This window comes from Vicugna pacos, unplaced genomic scaffold (assembly GCF_048564905.1).
Source record: "Vicugna pacos unplaced genomic scaffold, VicPac4 scaffold_20, whole genome shotgun sequence".
NCBI classification, from domain to species: Eukaryota; Metazoa; Chordata; class Mammalia; order Artiodactyla; family Camelidae; genus Vicugna; species Vicugna pacos.
The window spans coordinates 98,216,787-98,239,498 of NW_027328741.1; the positions used below are offsets into that span (position 1 = coordinate 98,216,787).

Below are 22,712 nucleotides of genomic sequence, written 5' to 3' on the forward strand. Positions count from 1 at the left end.
TATAAAATTACATTTTATTGAATTATAAATGTGAGTATAATAGCTATTAATATTTCCTGTGGGTTGATGTCCATGCACCAGAATGCAATTGTACTATTTTATTAAATTCAAAAATATTTCTGTTTTGCTGCCCATTTGGTTTGCACATTCTGTGTCTTGAGTGATGTTCACAAAGTTTTCTTAAGATTTGTTTCTGCCATTGCCACAATACAACACATTTTTATAGTAATACATTCCTTTAGTATTTTAAGACAAAAAGTTGTACTATTTTGGACAGATGGTTATGTTTCTAACAATCCTTCTTATGCTCTGGTAATCATAGGAAGTCAAATTCTGCATTTTCTAAATGTTTATAAAAGCTTTATAGCTAGACAGTATAAGATGATGCTGACAATATAAAAAAATTATACACATATAATATTTTGATAAAAGTGCATTTAGACAACATTATAATATTTAATTTTCATAACACTCTGGTACAGGAATGCTATTATCTACAATTGAAGAGAAGTGAGTCCGAGAGAGGTCAGTAAACATGTTCAAAGTTGCACAGTTTAGATTTCAGATCCAGAACCACACAGTGAATCTTGTGACTCAAAATCTCTTACTCATTCTGCTAGACCATGCTACTTCCAGAAATAGATCCAGGCAGCCCAGGTCTATCTCCACAGAATACTTTCTCAAAAGAAATTTCAAGGTAGGCCAAATTAAATAAAAAAATGAACATCTATCTTTTTCTCATATTTAATTCAAGATCAATCTCCTTCTTCTAACCGTGTCTTTATATTTGGCCTTCACTTCAAATCCAAGTGCCTTTTTAAATGAGTTTAAATTTATTGTCTCTAGTTTATGTTTTAAACTAAGTAAATGATTTTCAACATCAGCCTATACCACCAATTGAAATTGGATAGAAAAAATGACTTTCCTTGTGATCATATTTTTTAAATTTTGTTTTGATGGGGGAGGTATTTATTTATTTGTTTATCTATCTATCTATTTATCATTTGTTTGTTTGTTTGTGTCTTTAAATGAAGATACTGGGAATTGAATCCAGGATCCTGTGTATACTGAGCATGCACTCTACCACTGAGCAAGAATTTTGTTATAGAATGAACTGTGTCCCTGTATAATTTGTATGTGAAGTCTAAAATTTGGCTGCCTCAGAATGTGACCTTATATGGAATAGAGCTGTTGAAGGTGTGATTAGTGAAGATGAAATCATGCTGGACTAGTGTGGGCCTCTAACCTAATATGACCGGAGTCCCTGTGATAAGGGAATATTAGAGCATGAATACACATGGACACAGGGACAATGCCACGTGAAAATGAAGGTAGAGATTGGGGCAATGCTTCTTCACACCAAGGAATTCTCAGGACTGCCAGAAAACCACCAGAAACTAGGGGAGAAACCCTAGAAGGAATCAGCCCCACTAAAACCTAGATCTCAGACTTTTAGTATCCTAATCAATAAATTGCTGCTTAAGCCACTTAGTTTGTGGTATTTTGCAGGCCTCATCGGTTAATATATAGCCTTTTCTTTTCTTTATCAAATCCACTATTCTTTCCAGGCTTTTTCATCTTTATTATGATTCTTTAAGAGTCTCTAAAAAATTTGAATTTACCATCCCCTATAATGCCTAAAATGCTGGTCTTCTTGAGGATCGTCCTTTATATACAGTTTTAGAATAATATCAAAATCTGTGGTTTAAACTAGTACTCATTTATATACCGAAATTGCATATGCCTTCTAAAATCAGGCACAGATTACCCAACATATCTTAAACTGAATTCACTACACTTGGTGAATTTCCCTATCTTCTTGTCTCTTCCCCACTCTCTCTATTGTTGTAAGTCACTCCTTTGACTCAGTTACTCCAGCAAGAATCTTGAATGAAGGTCAATCTATATTTGTCAACTTCATGTCCTAATTTTAAATAGTACATAAGCCCATCAATTCTATCTCCTTAAAAATTCTTCAATAAATCCAGCTTTTTATAACACTTTACATTCTCTCCTGGTCAACTACAGTACTTTCCTACCTAGCATTTCTGACTTCTGCCTTATGTACTTCCCCCAATTCATTGCTTGAAAGTTGTTCTGTTTAAAGACCCATTCTGTTCTGAAAGATATAACAGAGTGTATTGTGACTTTTTAATTTTATTTTTTATTTAACTCAGGAATAATTGACAAATAAATTGAAATTGTGTTTCTTAATACACATTAATGAGAATAACAGTTTTTAGATGCAGTTCATTTATGCAAAACATCTATCTATTTTTAGCATCTAGGTTTCTTTAATCTTAATGCATTTTGATTTCCATTCTTTGTAATGATGAAACATTGCAGATTTAAATAAATTTACATCAGAGTTTTTATTATCTCTTAAGTTTAAAACACCATAATCAAAGCCTCTTTTTCCCTGTCTACTTCACCTTCAAACCTCCTTCCCCTCCCCAAACACATGCATACACACACACACACACACACACACACACACACAAAGTCATCACTCTCTTTTTTTCTCTTTTGTGTCAGCAACATGCCATGGATATAGCAAACATATTTCTTGGTTGGTCTTTTTGTGAGTCTAAATGAGGTCCTTGTGCATCTGTAGGTGATTAAAAGGGAATTTTTGATTTCATAGAAAAGTGGTAAAATGCTTTGGAATGTCTTTTAAAATAGCATTTCTAAACTTGAAGTGGAATTTTGACATTTTGGCATTTAGCATTTTAAGTTTTATCCATTTATTAAGCAATTTTATGTGTTTTTGTCACCTGGCCTTTTCTGTCTTATTCATATATTTCCAGATGGTACAAATTTCTTCCCCAAAGAAAGTTCATAATGGCAAGAATGTTAGTTATATTCTTTATTTTGTGTTCTGTAAGGTTTTATTGATCCATACAATTCTAATAGCATCTTTTTTTCTGTTTTGATGGAAATGGGAGAATAAAAAATCATTTGTATCATTATAAGTCAAATACTACTTTCTTTCAATAATGAAATATTTTAAGTAAACTTATCTATTAACAGTTTCTCTTTTTAATTTTTTCTTGTTCATTTCCCCCCATGAATATCCCTAATTTTTAGCACAGTAAGCAAAATTTCCTTGGGTGACTAGTTCTTAGAAATTGTAAAATGCATTTGCTCAGGCAATAAGCACTTTACTATATCAACATATTTCTGCCATGCTTATAAAGTCATTAAGCTTGCACCTTTGGGAAGATTTTAATTAATTACAAAATGTCAATTAATCGATGGAGTAAAATGGGCAAAGGTAACATGGAACAGATTTAGCAATATACAAAAGAGTTGGATATCTTCAGTCTATGCTTGATAGAAAGTTCTAATTTCCCTATCTTGAGAAAAAAGGACACTGGACTTAGACATCTTTTTTCAATTTTGCTGTTAAGGAGATTTGGGCCCAGGAAGGTCACTTAACTGATGGACATCTCTTTTCTCATAAATGAAAGGACAGGACCAGAGTACGTAATTTCTAAAATTCTTTTCAACTCTAATATTTTATTTTTTTGTCAAAATCTATCAGCCTCAGTGATACATGTTGTCAAAGACTAGAGATATAGAGAATGATGATGATGATAATGATGATTTTGATAATGTTTAATATTATTGAGTGCTATATGCCTGCATTTGATTCCCTAATTGTTCTAATAGTGGAATATTACTGCCTTCCATTTTATTAGTGAGAAAATTGAGGAACAGATAATTTAACAGATAATATACCCAATACCATAAAGCCCTATGCCAAAGTCAAATATTTCAAATATTAAGCTTTATGGAAAAATTATTATCAGTGTTCATTAGTATCCTTTCTGTGCACAAGCAAGACTATATTATTTATCCACTTGAAGATAATTGAGGTCATGTAATTAGCTTTGTCCAATGGCCATGAGTCAAATTTACATGTATAAGTTTTGGCACAAAGCATGGAAAACCCAGCAATGGCTCTGCAGGTGCCTCTTTTTCTGAGATGCCCATCAGGAGGCAGTAAGCTCCATATGGTGTTGCTTCAAGATGGTGGTAATTTCCTTGTTCTGAATCACTGAGTTTCTGGTTTTGGAACAGTTCATCTCGCTTCTTATCTGGATACAGACTTTGCTTGAGTAAATTCTAAATCTTTGTTGTTTAATCCACTGAAATTTGGAGATATATATATATGTGTGTGTGTGTGTACACACACACACATACACACACACACACACACACACACACATATGAGTATACCTAGCCTATATACAAAATCAGGACATTTTTATCCTCAATGAAATTTAAGAGCATGAAACTTTGAAAGTTTTCCATGTTATCAATTATACCAGTATTTTCTGATATAACCAGCCACCTGGCAGTTAGCATTGGGTACCATGAAAACATTCTTAAGCATGAATTATTCTCTCCTGCTAGATTATCTCCTTTTTTCTCACTTCTTTCTCTCTTGAAACCTCTTATTCTTGCTCCCAAATTCTTTTTGAGTAAATACATACCCTAACAAATCCTCTTTTTTTTTTTTGGAAATATTTTTTCTTTCAAGATTGAGATATAGTAAGAAATATTTGATTTTCAATACTGACATTTAATAACAGTGTGATCTCATCAAAGTTATGTCTCAGTCATATTCAATCTGAAAATGAAAAAAAATATGAGTATTATGTAAAAAAGGGTTAGATATGTGATAGCACTTCCCCAAATTGTGTGTATTGCTGGGGTCATAAATTTCTAAAAGGGAGAATTGGAGGATCAGAGAAAAGACGATATCCAACCCTTTGAAATAAAGCAGTTTGGGCTGCCCAAGTGGGTCTGCAAAGGTGGAAAAGATTATGGAAAGCTGCTGTCTCCAATTATCTGTTGGGTCTCAGTGGCTCTTGGTCAGCAAGATTTTCATTTGGGAAGATGATGTGGGTGTGGAGAGAAAGACAGCAAGAACTAGCTAGAATCCACATGTATCTGTTTGTTTGTTACTCGTACCTCTAAAATAACAGATTTCAGATGAGCTGCTTTATTTTCCCCTTCCAAAATTTGTAAAAAGAATTTCTTATTTGGGCCAGTTAACAAAGTATCATACAGGATAGGGGATTCTTGTAAACTAATCTAGCTTAGCCAAGATGACAGTGCAAAAAATTGCTGCAAGTCAATTAATTTTCCTATACTTTAATTTCTTTATTTCTAAAATGTTTGATTTTGCTTCAGCAACTCAGTGTCATAGTTGTTGGAATCACATGTGAATATACACTGAAAATTAGGATAGTGATAAAAATTATTGTTGTTTCCAAAGTAATTGTGACAACATATTTTAAAACGATTTGCCTAAACACATCAATCTGTGAAAATAAATATTTAATACATTTTAAAAATAGAAGCCTCTTGAAACAGTGTGGGCTTAACTTGTCTTGTGTATATCTGCTTGTTCTATAGTCTATGATTGTAGATTTCAAATTTTTACAGTGCAGGACACAAAATTTACATAAAAAATTCAATAATCATTTGTTAACTAAATCCTTACTTTTAACTTCTAAGATAATATATTAATAATTTAATATTCATGACACATACAAAGAGGTGGATAGCTTACATATTCTATTACATGGAATTCTGAAGTTCATGTACTACCAAGAAAAATATAAATATAGATTTGAATCTTATGTAACTGCTGCTCTGATAAAATTAGTTGGAAGAAAATTCAGTACTTTGAATTTTAAATAGTTATTATTTTTAATAGTTATTTACTTCAATTTTAGCTAGTGAACAGTGGAAAGCAGCACACATTTAAGCCAGTAATTTCTACTTCTAGCCAGAAACACATAGGAACTGTGTATAAATAAATGCAAATGCCATTAATATATAGATTTCTAAAGTTCTACTATATTTTTCTTGGAAATGAAGAGAAATTTCAAAATTATCTTTCTTAATCCTATCATTTGATAGATAAAATAGAAAATTACCCAAAGTAAGAAAAATTATATAGATCATAAATAAACTTTTTGTATAATTTACTGAACTATTCATGTGCCTGTTTTATTTTATTATTGTTTTTTGTAATACAACTGACTACTTACACCAACCACTGTGGTATATATTTTACCAATTGTGCACATATTTCTATGATTCATTCATACAAATGTTGATTATGGTGTGTTCCAAATTCATTTGGGTTTGCAAACCTTATCATAACTAAGACAACTGAGGAATTAGAAATTCATTTTAAACAAAAATCAAAGGAGAATTTGCAAGAGACTATCCCAATCAAACCTATGGCCCTATTGCAGAAAACAGATTTTAAACAAATCTGGGCTAGGCCTTGTTATGTACACGGTATATAGACTGAGGTTCAAACCACAGTGCCTGATGTTGGGAGTATGTGGTCTTATTAAGATAGTGAAAGACATGTAGTCAGTAGTTACAGAGCAGTGCAAGTGTTTGACAATGACTGTTTCATAGGAGAGGCAGTGAAGGATTCATTTCTGTGTTTTCATCAGAGACATAGAGTTCAAAACAATGACTTTGCTCCTAAACTTAGGAGATTTTATACTACAATAAATAGTAGTAAGGAGGGTGTGTGGATATATTGTGTTCTGTATGTGGGGGCACACACACACATGCCTGTTGTGGGCAAAGATAATGTGTATTTTGCAGGGTTAGCTCATTTAGCCAATACTAAAAAAAAAGGGGGTGGACAATAGATCCCAAGTGACTTTGTGATTTTTTACTACTAATAATTATAAAGAAAAACACTGGCAAAATAAGTAAAAAGTACAGAATTTTTCTAGTTTTTTATTATTTTTTATTTTTTTATTTTCTTTTTTTAACATTTTTATTGATTTATAATCATTTTACAATGTTGTGTCAAATTCCAGTGTTCAGCACAATTTTTCAGTCAAAAATGGACATATACACACTCATTGTCACATTTTTTTCTCTGTGAGTTATCATAACATTTTGTGTATATTTCCATGTGCTATAGAGTGTAATCTTGTTTATCTATTCTACAATTTTAAAATCCCAGTCTACCCTTCCCACCCTCCACCCCCCTGGTAACCACAAGTCTGTATTCTCTGTCTGTGAGTCTACTTCTGTCCTGTTTGGTGCAGCCACTATGGAAAACAGTGTGGAGATTCCTCAAAAGACTAGGAATAGACTTACCATATGACCCAGGAATCCCACTTCTGGGCTTGTATCCAGAAGGAAATCTACTTCAGGATGACATCTGCACCCCAATGTTCATAGCAGCACTATTTACAAAAGCCAAAACATGGAAACAGCCTAAATGTCCATCAACAGGTGACTGGATAAAGAAGATGTGGTATATTTATACAATGGAATTCTATTCAGCCATAAAAACTGACAACATAATGCCATTTGCAGCAACATAGATGCTCCTGGAGAATGTCATTCTTAGTGAAGTATGCCAGAAAGAGAAAGAAAAATACCATATGAGATCGCTCATACGTGGAATCTAAATCACAAAAACAAAAACAAAGAATTTTTCTAGTTTTTAAATTCAAAGTTTGTTTATTCTTTCAAGCAACTGTTATACTTACTGAAGGGGAATAACAGTTCCTGCCTTTTACAGTGAAGGAATAAAGAGTATTCATGATGTTACTTTTCATTAAAATATAAAATTTTCCATCCTAAGGTCCTAGAGAATGAGTTATTCTACCCTGATCAAAAATGGTCCTCTGGGCATTGACTCATATGGGGTAATTTAATGGAATTTCACATTCTGTAATCGAGACTATATGTTCATCTAATGATGCCAAGCATAATTTAAAAACCCCTCAATGCTGAAGTTTCAGTCTCCTGCCATGATTGTTCATATCTCTCAGTTGATTATTGAATCTAAATGACAATGCAAATCAAAGTCAATTTTCATATTGTGTTTACACCATTAGTGAAAATCTAATTAAATATCTAATAATTAATGCAACTCCTTCCAGGAGAGTTAATACATCAGAGAATGTCAACAGGGAATATCCAGTGGGAATATTACCTTCATTGTTGTGTTTCATATTGTGAATTGAGTGAATTATACTGTATATTGTATTTTATATGCATATTTTTTAAAAACTCGTGGGCAAGACAATCCAGTTCTTGGTACAATAATGTAACTTTCTTTTAGTTGGACATTATTATATTGATAACATGTCTATGTGTCTGACACCAGGTCACCCAGCCAGCTAGCCAGTAAACATTTAGAGAGTGCCTAATACGTGACCAGCACTGTCTTAAATGTCAGTGATATAGAAAGTGTTAATATAGAGTCCTTTTTCTAAAAAAGATCTTTTTTAAAATTACTAACCATTACAATTAAGCTTCTAATTTTCAGTGGGGAACTTTTGAGTGGAGGTCAGGGAAGGTTATGGTGCATATTAGAATATCCTTTGCCATTATATTTCCACATGAGGAGTATTTATCTTCTCCTACTTTTGGGCTTGAACTTGTAACCTGCTTTGGCCCTTAGGCTATCAGCAGATATGATGTGATGCAAGCCAAGGCTTGAAATGTGCCTATGCACTGGGCTTTCTCTCTTGTACTCTACCTCTACCATGAAGACATGCTGAGTAGGCTGATTGGTTTCAAACAAATCAAAGGCACTTAAGATTAGACCTGAACTGAACCCATGTCCTAGAACTAAACAAAAGTGAGGGCATCAGAGGTCTCAGCAGAGCTGGCCTAGTGGGTCAGCAGTTTGATTTAGAACCCCAGCTGAACAATTAGTCAGTGCATAAGAATATTTATCTTTATCAGCCTCTAAGTTATGGGATGTTTTGTTGCAGACCCATAGCTGACAGACACAAATGAATCTGTGTTTTACAGTGATTGCAATATCAGATATGTTTTTCTTTTTAGATCTTCTATTTAAAAATATTTAGAGGAGTATAAATATGTGTTCCCTGTTTTAAGGAAACAGAGGCTTCATCATTATTTAACTATAATTTAAGAACCAAGCAACAAAGGCAGAAACAGTGAAAACATCAATGGTATAAATGTAATAATATGAATGATTATATTCTACCAAATGTATCCATGACAATTTCTTAAGTGATCATCAAAGTATAGGCAAATTATTCTCCTCAGAAGGCCCTGTAAGCTCCCTGTGTAGTTAACCAGTTTACATAAACATGGAAGACAGTGATGGAGTTGCTTCTTGATTTAAAAAAAAAGTTGTGTCAGTGTGTTTAGGTAATTTTTTAGAGTTGTGTTTGTGTTTGATCTGAGTTGGCTCAAAAAATGACAAATAGGCAATGTAAATATAAAAATTCAAGGCCACTAAGAGAAAGAAATATATGCTAGACTTAAAGCCATTAATATGTAACTGTTAACTCCTTAAAATAAAGCACACTCTTATTTTATATTATACACCTCTAGTCCTTAGAGCTATGTCTTTCATGATTTTGGTATATCATGTATGAGCAATAAATAGTATTACGTGATTAAAACAATGATCACACATAAATATATTACTAATGAAAATTTAAATGTTTAGGGACCTTTGTATTGTTAGTCCTTGTATAATGTACTAAATTTACTAAAACAACCTTTTCATGTACATATGTACATTAATAATAGAAAGTCATTTGGCATAAATTAACTGTGTATTTTCAGTGATTATGGTCACACCTCAAATCTCTGGAAGTAGTTATTTGGTACACTTTGACATCGACCCCCTTAAAATTAGATTAAATTTTTAGTAACTATAAAATCTCTGACAAGAATATGCTCCTTCCAGCATATTATATATAAATATAAAATTAAAAGAAGGATGTACCCTCCTGTGAGAAAAGCAAATGTAAATATCCAGTTATGTGGATTAGGTGAAGCAAGGACCTAGCGTTCACTTTACATAGTTTTATAGTGGGCGTTTTTTCACCATGAATCTTTCATCACAGGTTGACTAAATGTTACTTGTTCATAACTCACAATTTAAATAGTTTGAGCTCAGGTACCCCTTATGAAAAAAGTGAGATTCAGCATTGCATATTTAATTCTTAAAGCGTAAACTGTCTCATATTTACTATCACACAAAATAACAGAACAAAAATAAGTAAATACAGTAGAAAAATATGAATCTGTAGGCAAAATTGACCTGTAAAAATAAATGGGATTATTCCAACAATGCAAATTAGTTTGCCTGTATACAATAAATTAATGTATTATGGCACATTAATAGATTACAAAACTACAAGGGGAAAAGCAATTGATCATTTCAGAAGATGCAGAGAAAGTACGTGATTAAAGTCCAATACTATTCCTGATAAAAAGCTCTTAGAAAACAAGAAATGAAAGAACTTCTTTATTCTGACAAAGAATATCTGGAAAAAAAAAACACCCAAAGTAAACTATTGTGATTAATACAAAAAAGGTAAAAACATTAAATTCAAAATTAGAAACAAGATAACAATATCCTCTATGACCTCTTCCATTCATCATTGTAAGGGAGGTACATAAGAACTTAGTAAGAAACAGAATCAAATGTATTATTTACTAGAATCTGAAAGAAATAATCTAAACTGTTTATGTTTAAAAAAATAAATATAAAAGAGTAGTTTTCAGGGACTAAATATCAGGTGTCTTTCTATGCCTAGAAACAAAATGTTAGAAATACAATAAACAGATACAATTTTAACCACAGAAAATATGAAGAAAAGGAATTCACCAAGTAAATGTCTTGTGAGCCATCAGAAAAAAAAATGACTGTGTGGAAATGCATTAAAGATACAAAAGTAAATGGAGAAATATAGCTTCTTCATGAATATGGAAAGCCTATATTTTAACCATATAAAATCTTACCAAAGTGATTCACAGATTTAATCTCTATGATTAAATGCTGGCAGAGGTTTGAATGGTACTCAACAAACTTACTCTAAAATTTATATGGAAAAAGACACAGCCAATGATAGTCAAGTTATTCTTGAAGAAATTTAGGTGAGTGTAAATTCCAGCCATAAATATTAGGCAGTAACACTTAGCAGAAAAGTTAGAAAAACACTTACCCAAACTTGAAACTTTAAGTTTAAACTTTAAACTTTAAGTACAAGAGATGTGGTGTTGGGGCAAGGAATAGCGACTTTATTTGGAAAGCTGGCAGACCGAGAGGATGGCTGAATAATGTCTTGGAGAACCATCCAGGTCCAGTCACAATACAGGCTTCTTTTATACAAAACAAAAACAAAAAAAAACAACAACAACAAACAAATAAAAAACAAGGGAAGGTGTATGGTAGGTTGTTGCAAACATCTTGCTGTAGAAATTCTTTGTTCTTGCAGCTGTCCATGAGGGGCAGTTCATGGTGTCCCTGTAAACCTCCAAAAAACAAATGTTATTCTCTATTCTACAGCTTGTTATCTTTATGTGAGTGCAAAGCTAGCAAGACCAAGCCTAGGAAACAGGGCACAGTGGTCAAAGCTAAAGGAACAGATCTAATATAGAGTCAGATTTTTTCTCCTCTATTACATTAACTTCAGAAAATTATAATATCCTTATAAATTAAAGGTTTCAACACACAAACTCTAGCAATTTCTTTCCTAAGTTACCTTCAACCTTCTGCCTGTGTTCAGTGTGCACCAAGATAAATATACAAGTATGTTTATAACATCATTGCTTATAGTAATCAAACATCATAAATAACTCAAACATCCACTTTTTGGAAAATGGATTAATGGAGTAATTTTTAAGTTGCATTCTAAAAATTTCAGTTTTATAAAAATTAATAATTCTAAATATAAAAATTGCAGTAAAGAGAATGTTTCAGGGGAAATTGAACAACAATATAACATTTAATAAATATAAATGGCAACTTAAACTAAATGATATCATTTTATTGATATATAAGTGTGTTCAAGAAATTATAAAGAAAAGCAGGAGAATGCATTTTAAAATCTCAGGATACTCCGTAGTGAAGAAAGAGAGGTAAATAGGATAAAATAAAAGCACATTAAGGGCTTTAATAATAAAGTACATGTTTTAGTTAATTTCAAAAAGAAGGTTGATAAATTTCAGTTAGCCAGACAATTAGCCATTTTTGTTGTTTAAATTTTATCTTACTTATTTTTATAAAAATAGTACAACTTTAGCATCATGAAATTTGTGGACACTTCCTTTCTGACTTACTATATAGTTATTTTTTGTCATTTTTATATGTACATTTAAAAATATATATTCTGTGAGGTGTACAAATTGTTAGACAAAGGTTGGAAACTCTATAAGAAAGTCCTCCCTGTTCTTTTTTGTCTAATTAATCTAGAAATCTTCAAGGGATTAGTTGGTTTTTATTATTGTAAATCTTCTCACTTTAATTTTGAGTTTCTCAGTATCCAGACATTCTTTTTTTGTCAGTCTACCCTATATCTACATATGTGAGAGGACCAAGACCCTGATGCAACAATCATTCTTCCCAGAGAAAGCCCATGTCCTGGGATCTATAGGACCCAGCAGCATATATAAATATATACTTATCTACACTGGCACATTATAATCACTCATAATTACCTTTGGACTCACTCTTGGTGTTGAATACTCTATGTGTCTGGACAAGTGTACAATGGTATTTATCCACTGTTACAGTACCACACACAATTGTTTCACTGCCCTAAAAATCCTCTATGCTTTACCTAATCAATCTTCCCTTTCTCATAACACTTAGCAACTTTTCATCTTTTTATTATCTCCATAGTATTGTTTTTTCCAGAATATCATGAGGTTGGAATCATATAATACATAGCCTTTGTAGATTGGCTTCTTTCACTTATCATTATACATTTAAGGATCTATATTATCTTTTTATGGCTTAATAGCTCATTTATTTTCAGCACTGAATAATAATCCATTGTCTGATTGTTCTATGGTTTATCCATTCTCCTACTGAAGGATTTTTTGTTGCTTCCATGTTTTGATAATTACAAACAAATCTGATGTAAATATCCTTGTGTAGGTTCTCATGTGGACATAGTTTTCAGCTCCTTTAGGTAAACTGTAAAGAGTAGACTTGAAGGATTTTATGGTAAGAGCACATTTAGTTTTGTAAGAAACTGCCAAACTACTTTCCAGACTGTTTTAATCATTTTATATTTCCATCAGCAATAAGTAAGAGTTCCTGTTGCTCTACATCGTGGCAGGATGTTTGGTGTTGTCAGTGTTCTACATTTGGTTAGTCTAATAGGTATGTAGTAGTATCTTCTTGTTTTAATTTGTAGTTTCCTAATGGCATACAATGCTGAACATATTTTCGTATGTTTGTTATCTGTCATCATCCTTGGTGAGGTATCTGCTCAGGTAATTTGCTCATTTTTTAAATCAGGTTGTTTAATGTTCTATTGTTGAGCTTTTTAGAATTCTTTGTATATTTTGGCTAATAGCCTTTTATCAGATATATCTTTTGAATATGCATCCTCCCAATCTGTGGCGTCTTATCATTCTTTTGACAATGTCTTTTGCAAAGAAAACAAATTGTAATTTTTTTTAAAGTTCAGCTTAGAAATTATTCCTTTCATTGATCATGCCTTTGATGGTATATCAAAAAGTAAAGTGAACAAAGTCAAAATATGGACTAGATAATCCTTTAAATAGCAGAAACTAATTTCCAAAGATGGAGCAAAATACCATAATGAACTTATAATATAAAAAACAGTTAACATGACTACTTTCTTGATATAAAGTAGAAAATATATATAAAAATATATAATTAGAAAAAATTTAACTATCCTTGTGTAGGATAGAATAATAACTATCAGAAAATAACAATAAACAGGTTGTTTTTTATATAATATTGGCAAAACTGGATTAGAAGACAGCTTCTTGAAATGTATGTTTTGTAGAAAAGTCATCCTGAATTTTAAAATCTAGAAAAGGCCAAAATATTATACAAGTATGAAATAAATGAAATTATCTTCAGTGGTATAATGAATGAGGTGTTTAATGCCTGAAAAACGCATCTGAAGGAAAAACAAAAGAAAGTCACTCAAAAAAAAAGAAAATTAATGAACAAAGTTATATGTGGAAAACAAAATAAAGTCATAAATAAATTAGTCAATAATACATATGGATAAGCCTAAATTAAGTCAATTTCCCTATTAAAAGACATTAAAATGCATAAATTCTCAGATATTTGGGGGGAATCTCTAGGATATTTGCAAGAGGAACACTTAAACATGCTGCAAAAATTATTGAAAATAAAAATATAGAAAAAGAAACACCAGAAAGAAATACCTATTACTATAAAATGTAGTTATATCAGTTTTAGTTTTAAGCAACATAAATGAGCAAGGGTAAATATATTGGAAATGTCATGTTTTATTTCTCAGTTTGGGTGGTAGAGTAATGGATAAATATTTTATAATCATAACCTGTATGTATCAAATGTTTCATAATTTAGAAATGCAAATAAAAAATATAATCAAATCTTACTGTAATGTAACAAATAAAGAATTAAACATTCTTTTTTGTATGTAATTCCTGGGTATTATGTGTGTGTATATTATATATATGTATATTTTTGTCCTAGAATCAAATTATGCACACAATTTTGCTTTATGAACATTAGACATTCTATATTGAGAATCCCTGATTGTTTTCAAAGACTGTAAATATAATTATTAATAACAAAGTAACATTTTATTTGTGAAAACCATAAGAAATATAATTACTCAGCTTTACTGATGTTGTTACATTGTTTTTAATGCTTCACACTGTAATTTTTCTATTAAAATAACCATTCTAATATCTCTTTATTTATACATTTGAAATGATTTTAACTTTGTAATTAAATTATTAAAAATCTTTAGTGAATAATATAGATTATGAAATATAGAAACAGAAAAATTATTACTCACAAGCCCATAATTAACTAAATTTAATCTTTGATATAGAGACTTCCAGAATGCTATCATTAAAAATATACTCATTATTTTAATTATAAATTTTGCACAGAAATTTTAAAATGTTTTACATATCCAAGAAGTCATTAACTCTGTTTTCCTTTTCTTCTTTTTCCCCACTACTTATACCTGATAGGGATCAGTCTTGAAGGGATCATCAAGAGGACATGACTACTGGAATGTGTTTCGCTTGCCTTCCCTGCAGAAGTCCCACCAAGTACTCAGCCTTGCGACAGTAATGTGCTTGTTGCCGAGACCATCGGACAGTATTTTAAGGCTTCTATATAAACTTTTAAGATTCTGGTGGGGTTGCAGGGAGACTCTTGTGGCTGCTCAAGACAAGTCTCATAATTAAGTTATCTTGCTGATAAAACCTGCTGCCCACTAAGCTGCAGGGCTCTGCTTCTTTCTATGGTCTCCTTCCCGTCTGTGTTGGACCAGTTCATGGATCATCAAGCAGACTGGGCTGAAGTACATCCTCCAGAAATTCTCTCTGTGAAGATGTCTGGGTGTAAATTTTTTTTCATCCTTTTTATTTCTAGAAGTATATTTGGTTATTACTCTCACAACTGCTAATTTGTCCAGATGCATAGTTTTAAGCTTAGAGTGATTTATCTTCCTTTCATCATGCTGAAAATGTCTCTCCTTACACAGATTCATTATCATGGTGGCCCAATTTTTTTTTTATTTCAATTTGAAATTATATAGGCAGAGGTATCTTTTCACCAATTGTTACATCAATGTTTTGAACTATTTTAATATACATGCTGTTTACTAAAATAAAATTGTATAACATGAGAGTTGTGGATTAAGTTTTATTTGGGGCAAAATGAGGACTATAATCTAGGAGACAGCACCTCAGATGGCTCTGAGGACCTTTTCTGAAGAGGCAGGGGGAAATTCAATATTATATATGTAATTTTAGTGAAGGGGATTACGTGCAATCAAACACACATTGAGTTCTTTTGCCAGTTATGAGGAGCAGACGTCACCATTAATGAATTTTGTGCTCTTCTAGATATAAGGAGATGCAAGAATTGGGGCTTATAAAATCTTCTCCTGAAAACATCTATCTGAAGCTCTATTTTGTCAGTTTCCCCACAGCACAAAGTGCTCCATTCCTGATCTCCACTGTGAACTTTTAGGGAGTGATGGAGGTCAGCGGCTACAGTGGCTTGTGATTGGTTATAGTACCAAGCAGAGGTAGCTGGCAAATGTTATAAACGATTATTCCCCTTAACATTTTTATTTGAATCATTTTTTGCTTACTTTTTTCTCCATTATAATTTTATATTATACTTAAAATATAAAGACTTATGATTGATAAAAATTCACTGTTAAATCTTTTATTTGTAAATATTAGAAAAGAAAGTTATTTTTGCTATCTCAACTTCTTTATAATTTTCTTTTAATTGTATCTGTGTTATTAACCATATAATAATCAATAATGCAAATTGATATAAAGTAACATGCATTTACAAAATCAAACAAGTTAGACGGAAGTATCATTTTAAGAATTACTTTTATTTATTGGCATTTATTTTGAAATATTTTCAAAATAGACGTGATCCTTATTTTGTCTACCTGTAGATTCAATACCCTTTAACATAGCATTTATATAATCATATCGTACTTCTTAAATTTTAAAAAATGTATCCTTTACTTAGTATTTATATTTATTTTTTAGGATAAATATATAGTTACCATTCCTTCTGATTCTTTGAATGTCTTGGTATTACTTTGGCTTAACTACAAACATAACAACATTAGTGGTAACACAATTATAGAATTATAATATTTTTTCTTAAAGCTTTATAGCTATTTCCATAATATTTGGTGGCTAGTCAGTCTTTAATAGAAGAAGACAAGGCAATTCTTTGTTTTCTCTATAGAAGTAATTTTGTTTTTTGTTTTTTTTCTGGTCCACTTTTAAATTTAACATTTTGAAATAGATATAGATATATATCTATTTTGCATTATAATTAAGCTTTAAACATGGTATATTCTTTTACTTATCTTGATAGGCCTATTTCCCTGCCCTGGGAACAAATCTGGATATCCAAAAGTTTGGCACATTTTCTTGGTTGTTCTCTGATTGCTTAGAGTCAGGTCATACCCATGCTTTAGCTACTGCACTGGATGACTGAATTTCTAATGCTATTTCCGTCTTTTGAGCTGCAGTTTCATTAAATTTATGTATTATTTATTGTAGAAGCAAATAAAAGCTTATATTTGTAGGTAAATGGCATAAGTTTTAGTGGAATGTGGAGGTCACAATACAAATGTTTAGTTGATATAGATCTTTACTCTAAATAATGATGTAATTTTTTGATGTTAGGTTGCCTTCCTGCTTTCCTTCCCTCTTCTTTTCTTTCTTTTTGATTGGGTTTTTTGGCTCTAAAATTTATTTTTTTGGCAAAATCTTATTTGAATTGATACAGAGATGAAGGATACATACACACACATAAATGTCTATATAAGCTCTGCTAAATAATCATAAAATCTGTTTCTCGAATCAATTCAAAATATTTTAAGAATGCTGCTTTCCTTGAATTAAACTTAATTCTTCTCACTTATTTATTAAGCAGCATTCCTTTGTCATGCACTGACTACAGCCTTGTTCTTCCATTAAGTAATTGTGTTTTATAAATTTGCAAGCAACCAGAGTGATTTCAGAATTTGTTAAAGATTTACAAAAAATTGACATGATCTTAACCGCATGCTGCTATTGCCAATATGCCCGTTAGAGTGATGATTTTACTAAAAGCAATGTCTAACTCCTTCACATTCCTACAATAATGGCATTATTATACTACAAAAGATGACATCTTCAAATAAAAATGTCTAACTCTATAACAATATTCCATGAATTCACTTATTACACAATATTAACAAACTACTTAAAGAATGAATCAAAACCATATAAGATATTATTTCACATGTATTGGAAAAAATAATACGATGAAGTAAATTAAATCTAATAGTGTTAAAATGTTCAAAGCCTTTCTAATGATAAAAACTTTAAATATAAAATATTCTACTTCAAAAATGCTTTCAGAGATGTTATAAATGGTGAGAGGATTATATATCATATATAGTTTTCTGTTTATGAATTTGATTATAGCAATGGAACAGTGTAATATTAAATTTAAAAAAATGCATATCAATTGAAGATATAAATTAACCTCAAATTTGGGTTGTAAATAATTTTATATTTAGCTTTCAGTTTTCTTTATGCGTTTTTATATAATTTCAGGAAAATAATTATCATATAAAAATGTACAGATATGAGTTTTTATCTAATATGTATCAATCTCAAGAGTTCTAAAACCCCTCCATTTCCTTCTTTCCTTCCTTCCTCTTTCCTTCCTTGGTATAAAAGTTAATTGTTGGCAATATTTTATCAGAACTTATAATGTGAATGAAGGATGAAAGATATATACATATATACACACACACATATAGTGATGATCCAACTTGGAATAAATATTTCCATATTTCTATGAAAAAATATGAATGAATTTAACTATAGTATGTAATTCCTTAACATTTTTCATAATATAGAGTATATGTACTTACAACTTCATACAGTGAACTTAATTGTTGAATATCAACCTTCATGCATGGAAGAGTTTTTATGTTATTATAAAGTATACTTTAATAATTGTGATAAAGGAGAATTACATGGTGTTAAGGAATTATGTTAATGTAATGGGCTTTATGAATTCACAAATTAGCTGAGCAATGAGAGTGATTGGAATTAGATAGGCAAATCCCTTGAGGGGAGTAGGGGATTGATCTGTAAAAGATTATTTCTAAGAGTGAGAATAGCATGTGCATGCCCCTGTAGCATGAGGGAACATAGTTAAGTACGAGGATTGTCAGAAGTATATCTATGATAATGATCCTGAAGGTGAACAAGGAGTGATTTGAGGCTACTAACAAGGGTAAGGCCAAATATGTAACAGTCAACATATTATAGCAGGCTGTCCGGCGAGCCGGCCCTCCGCCCGCGCCGCGGGGTGGGCAAGCGCCCCGCAGGGGTCTCGGGCTCCCAGCCCACTGCCCGGCCTCCCTGCCACATGCTATGCGTCATCCGGGGACGCCCCTCGCCAAGAGAGACCCTCAATCACAAGTCACCCGCCCTCCCCACCCTCCTGTCCGTGCCTTGCAACCCCGCCCCCGAACCGCCCTCCCGATCCCCGTGTAGTACCCCCCGTCCATCGCCGGGAAGAACGGCAGTAACTCCAGCAGCCGTGGCGGCTCTTTGAGTCCAAGGGGCGAGCGAGGCAGCCATTGGCGGAGGCCGCTGCCTCTGGCTGTCAATCCCGCGGCCCGGCCCCGCCCCACCGGCGGAGCGTGGCAGGACGCAGGGCCGCGGGGACTGTCGGGACGATTCCAAGATGGCCGCGCGCTTGGGGTCCGCAACTGCTGGCGTCCCCGAGCCCCGTTCACTGCCACCGCTGCTGACCAGAGACGCCGGTCGGATCGGCGACCCCGGGGGCTGTCCCCGCGTGGCGGGAGGCCGCCATGGCGACCCTGGAAAAGATGGTGAAGGACTTCGAGTCCCTCAAGTCCTTCCAGCAGCCGCCGCCGCCGCCTCAGCCCCCTAAGCCGGCATCGCAGCCGCCGCCGCTTCATCCCTTCAGCCGATACCGCCGCCGATGCCGCCTCAGCCCCCTCAGCCGGCACCGCCGCCCGCCCAGCCCCCTCAGCCGGCACCGCAGCCGCCGCCGCCTCGGACCCCTCAGCCGGCACCGCAGCCGCCGAACACCCAGCCCCCTCACCCGGCACCGCAGCCGCCACCGCTTCAGCCGGTACCGGCGCCGATGCCGCCTCAGCAGGCACGGCAGCCGACGCCGTCTCAGCCCCTTCAGCCGGCATCGCAGCCGCCGCCGCCTCGGCCCCCTCAGCCGGAACAGCCGCCTCAGCCGGTAACGCCGCCGATGCCGCCTCAGCCCCTTCAGCCGGCACCGCAGCCTCTACCGGCACCGCCGCCCGCCCAGCCCCCTCAGCTGGCACCGCAGCCGCCGCCGCTTCAGCCGGGACCGCCGCCGATGCCGCCTCAGCCCCCTCAGCCGGCACTGCAGCCGCCGCCGCCTCGGCCCCCTCACCCGGTACCTCCACTGCTGCCGCCTCAGCCCCTTCAGCCGGCACCGCCGCCTCAACTGCCACCGCCGCCCGCCCAGCTGTGGGTCAGGAGCCGCTGCACAGACGGTGAGTCCCTGCGGGCCCCTCCCCAGCCCTGCGCGTGTCTCCGTCCCTCCCTCGGCCTCCCACGAAGGCCCCGAAGCGGTCCGGGCCCCACGCCTCTGCTTTCCCGGCTGTGAAACTTGGGAAGGAAAGGGGCTGTGTTGTGATCCGAGGCCGCGCGTCCTGTTCGGCTTCCTCTGAGCCACTCCCCACCCCTCTCCTCCTCTGGGCCAGGTGTAACATTTTGTCTTCCCTTTTCAACTGACGGTTTAAAACAGTGTTTCAGATAACTGTCAAAACACTGTACATGCAAAATATTAGGTTAACTTAAGGGAAGGAGTAGGAGAGAAGGGGGAAAGGAGCGAAGTTCACCGGTCACTTCTGTGGGGGAGGGTTAAGTGGTCACAGTGGTGAACGCGTAACTGCTACATGGCCCAGTGCGCTTACCATCATAGTCGTTACTGTTACTAACCCCAGACAGTTCTGGTATTAAGGAGGCATGACCACAGAACATGTGCTCATTGAGCTTAATTTTACACAAACAGTAAGTTTTCCACGGAATCAAGACAGGCAGTAAACGCCAGCTGCAGAGGACAGCTTGTGCAGGGCTGGGAAAGAGCATGGCATGATCAGAACTTTAGTTTGACTGGCTTGAAATGTAGAGGGAAAGGGAAACTTCACACTGATGAATCAGAGAGGAGATAGCTGTTTTTTATTAAACTAAAATGGTTGAATGAGCCTTGTTGATTAATGATTTGCCTTAGCAATTTGAATTTGGATTCTGCAAGTATTTTATAAGTTCTGTAAGAAGCTTGTTTTAAAATTTCAGAACTCTTAAGGTATTAGAAGTTCAGTTTTATTTTATAAGAATTTTTAAAAAGTGTTTATTTAACTCAATTAGAACAGAGTTCCTTTAACATAGGAGACTTTATTATCTCATGTATTAATACCCTCTAGAGGTACACAATGAAAAATGTGATTTATAAACAGATACATACAGACAGAAGGAAAACAGAGCATGTAGCTTCAGTAACAGTTTAAGAGAAAAGTCAGAAACAGAAATCTTCCCTGGTCAAAATACCAAAAAAAGCACCTGGGGCTTATATCCCTTAATTGATTTGAGCTCTAAATGGACAAATACACATTTTTTTTTAAAAAAAAATTGCTAAGAACAAGATTCTTTTTCATGTTGAGTAATAATTTTGGAGTTTAAATAAATACCAACAATAGAGCTATGAGGGAGGAAAAATATAAAATACTGATTTTTTTATTTGATTTCACCGTAAGGTGCATTCTTAAATACATAGGAGACAACTGTCATGATTTGCACAACTCGCTTGCAAATAGTTCAACAGTATTAACAATGATTGAATTTAGGTGGTGGGCATATGGGAATTTATCATCTTATTAAACAGTTTTCTGTACTTCTGAGACTTATAATAAAACATTGGAAGGAACCTGTTAGACATAATGCTCTATGTGAAGTAATTTGTTCCCTTTGTGAAATTCTAGGAAGGTTAAAATGCATGTTCATAACTTCAAGAAAGTCACAAGCATTTATGATGTAATCAGAACTACCTGAGGATCTGTGAAACTTGGTGAGTTGGTGAATTTTTTAAAATGTCTTAAAACATTTTGTTTTTACAAAGATTACAGGAGTAAGAGAAGGTAAATCTTAATCAACTCTTAATATTTTTTTCCTGGTTGATGTGATATAATTAAATGTGGGGAAAAAAAGGTAAATTCTAAAAGGAGACAGTACCTTGATGGTTTTCTATGGAGGAAACTCAAGCAGGAGGAAGTTTAATTTAAAAACATAAATTACTGCTTTTTATAATACATTCTAAGTTGTCATTCTTTTGAATGCCTTCCTTTCCAGACAGATGTGTTATTCTGGGAGATCATCAGGACTTCTGGGTATTTGGAGGTATTGACCTAACCAGTGGAACTGCTGATTTATAAGAAGTTGTCCAGAATTTTGGAAAACTGATTAGTAGAGGTAAATAATGTTTCCATGGCAAGTGATGACAGAAAGTGACTTCAGTGAATTTTCCTTTGTTTTTAGGCAGATGTACCTAACCATGTATGTTAACAATGATTTCAAGCTGAAGACTGAGAAGAACTGCCATTTTTGCCAGCTGGGATGCAGAAAAATTTGGACTTCTGGGTTCCACAAATGGGCTGAGGTAACTAAGACAGTAAACATATCTTCTTGGTCAACATGTATCTCAGGGTAATCACAGATGTGTTCCATTACCTGATACTGTTTTAAATTGGATAAAAACAAGAAAATTTAAGAAATAGAGTTTGTTTTTGCTTTTACATCAGTTTGGCAAAACAGAACAACCTCTTAATTACTAAGCACAAACCAATTTTTTCATTATTTTTAAAATATTTTAGTTTCTATTTATATTGGTTTTGTGATAAGTAAGTAAAATCTGTAAGCTCAGAAAATAGTCAAACCTAGGAAACTACTTCTGACAAGTGAATTAGCCTATTGAAAATCTGATTTAGATCCTTGGCATTAATTTTCAAGTTTTTACAGTTTCCTTGGATTTCTTCTATCCAGGAAAACAACATGCTCTTCTTAGATGACTATACTCTGATTATAGTCTCTCCTTTATGGATTCAACACTA

At 34.2% G+C, this 22,712-nt stretch overlaps 2 protein-coding genes across 2 annotated transcripts in view; both read left to right on the forward strand.

Annotated features, from left to right (window-relative positions):
- The window catches only part of LOC140693727 (uncharacterized), a 295,946-nt gene that overhangs the window by 36,264 nt on the left and 236,970 nt on the right, over positions 1-22,712 (forward strand). Inside the window, exon 2 of the mRNA XM_072957410.1 lies at positions 19,440-19,900. Coding sequence (XP_072813511.1) covers positions 19,440-19,900 — 461 coding nt within the window. The remainder of the gene's footprint in view (positions 1-19,439; positions 19,901-22,712) is intronic.
- Positions 21,653-22,712, forward strand: part of LOC140693789 (N-acetylated-alpha-linked acidic dipeptidase 2-like) — an 85,909-nt gene continuing 84,849 nt past the window's right edge. The window contains exons 1-2 of the mRNA XM_072957439.1: positions 21,653-21,673; positions 22,141-22,261. Of these exons, the coding sequence (XP_072813540.1) occupies positions 22,145-22,261 (117 nt within the window). The 5' untranslated portion in view covers positions 21,653-21,673; positions 22,141-22,144. The remainder of the gene's footprint in view (positions 21,674-22,140; positions 22,262-22,712) is intronic.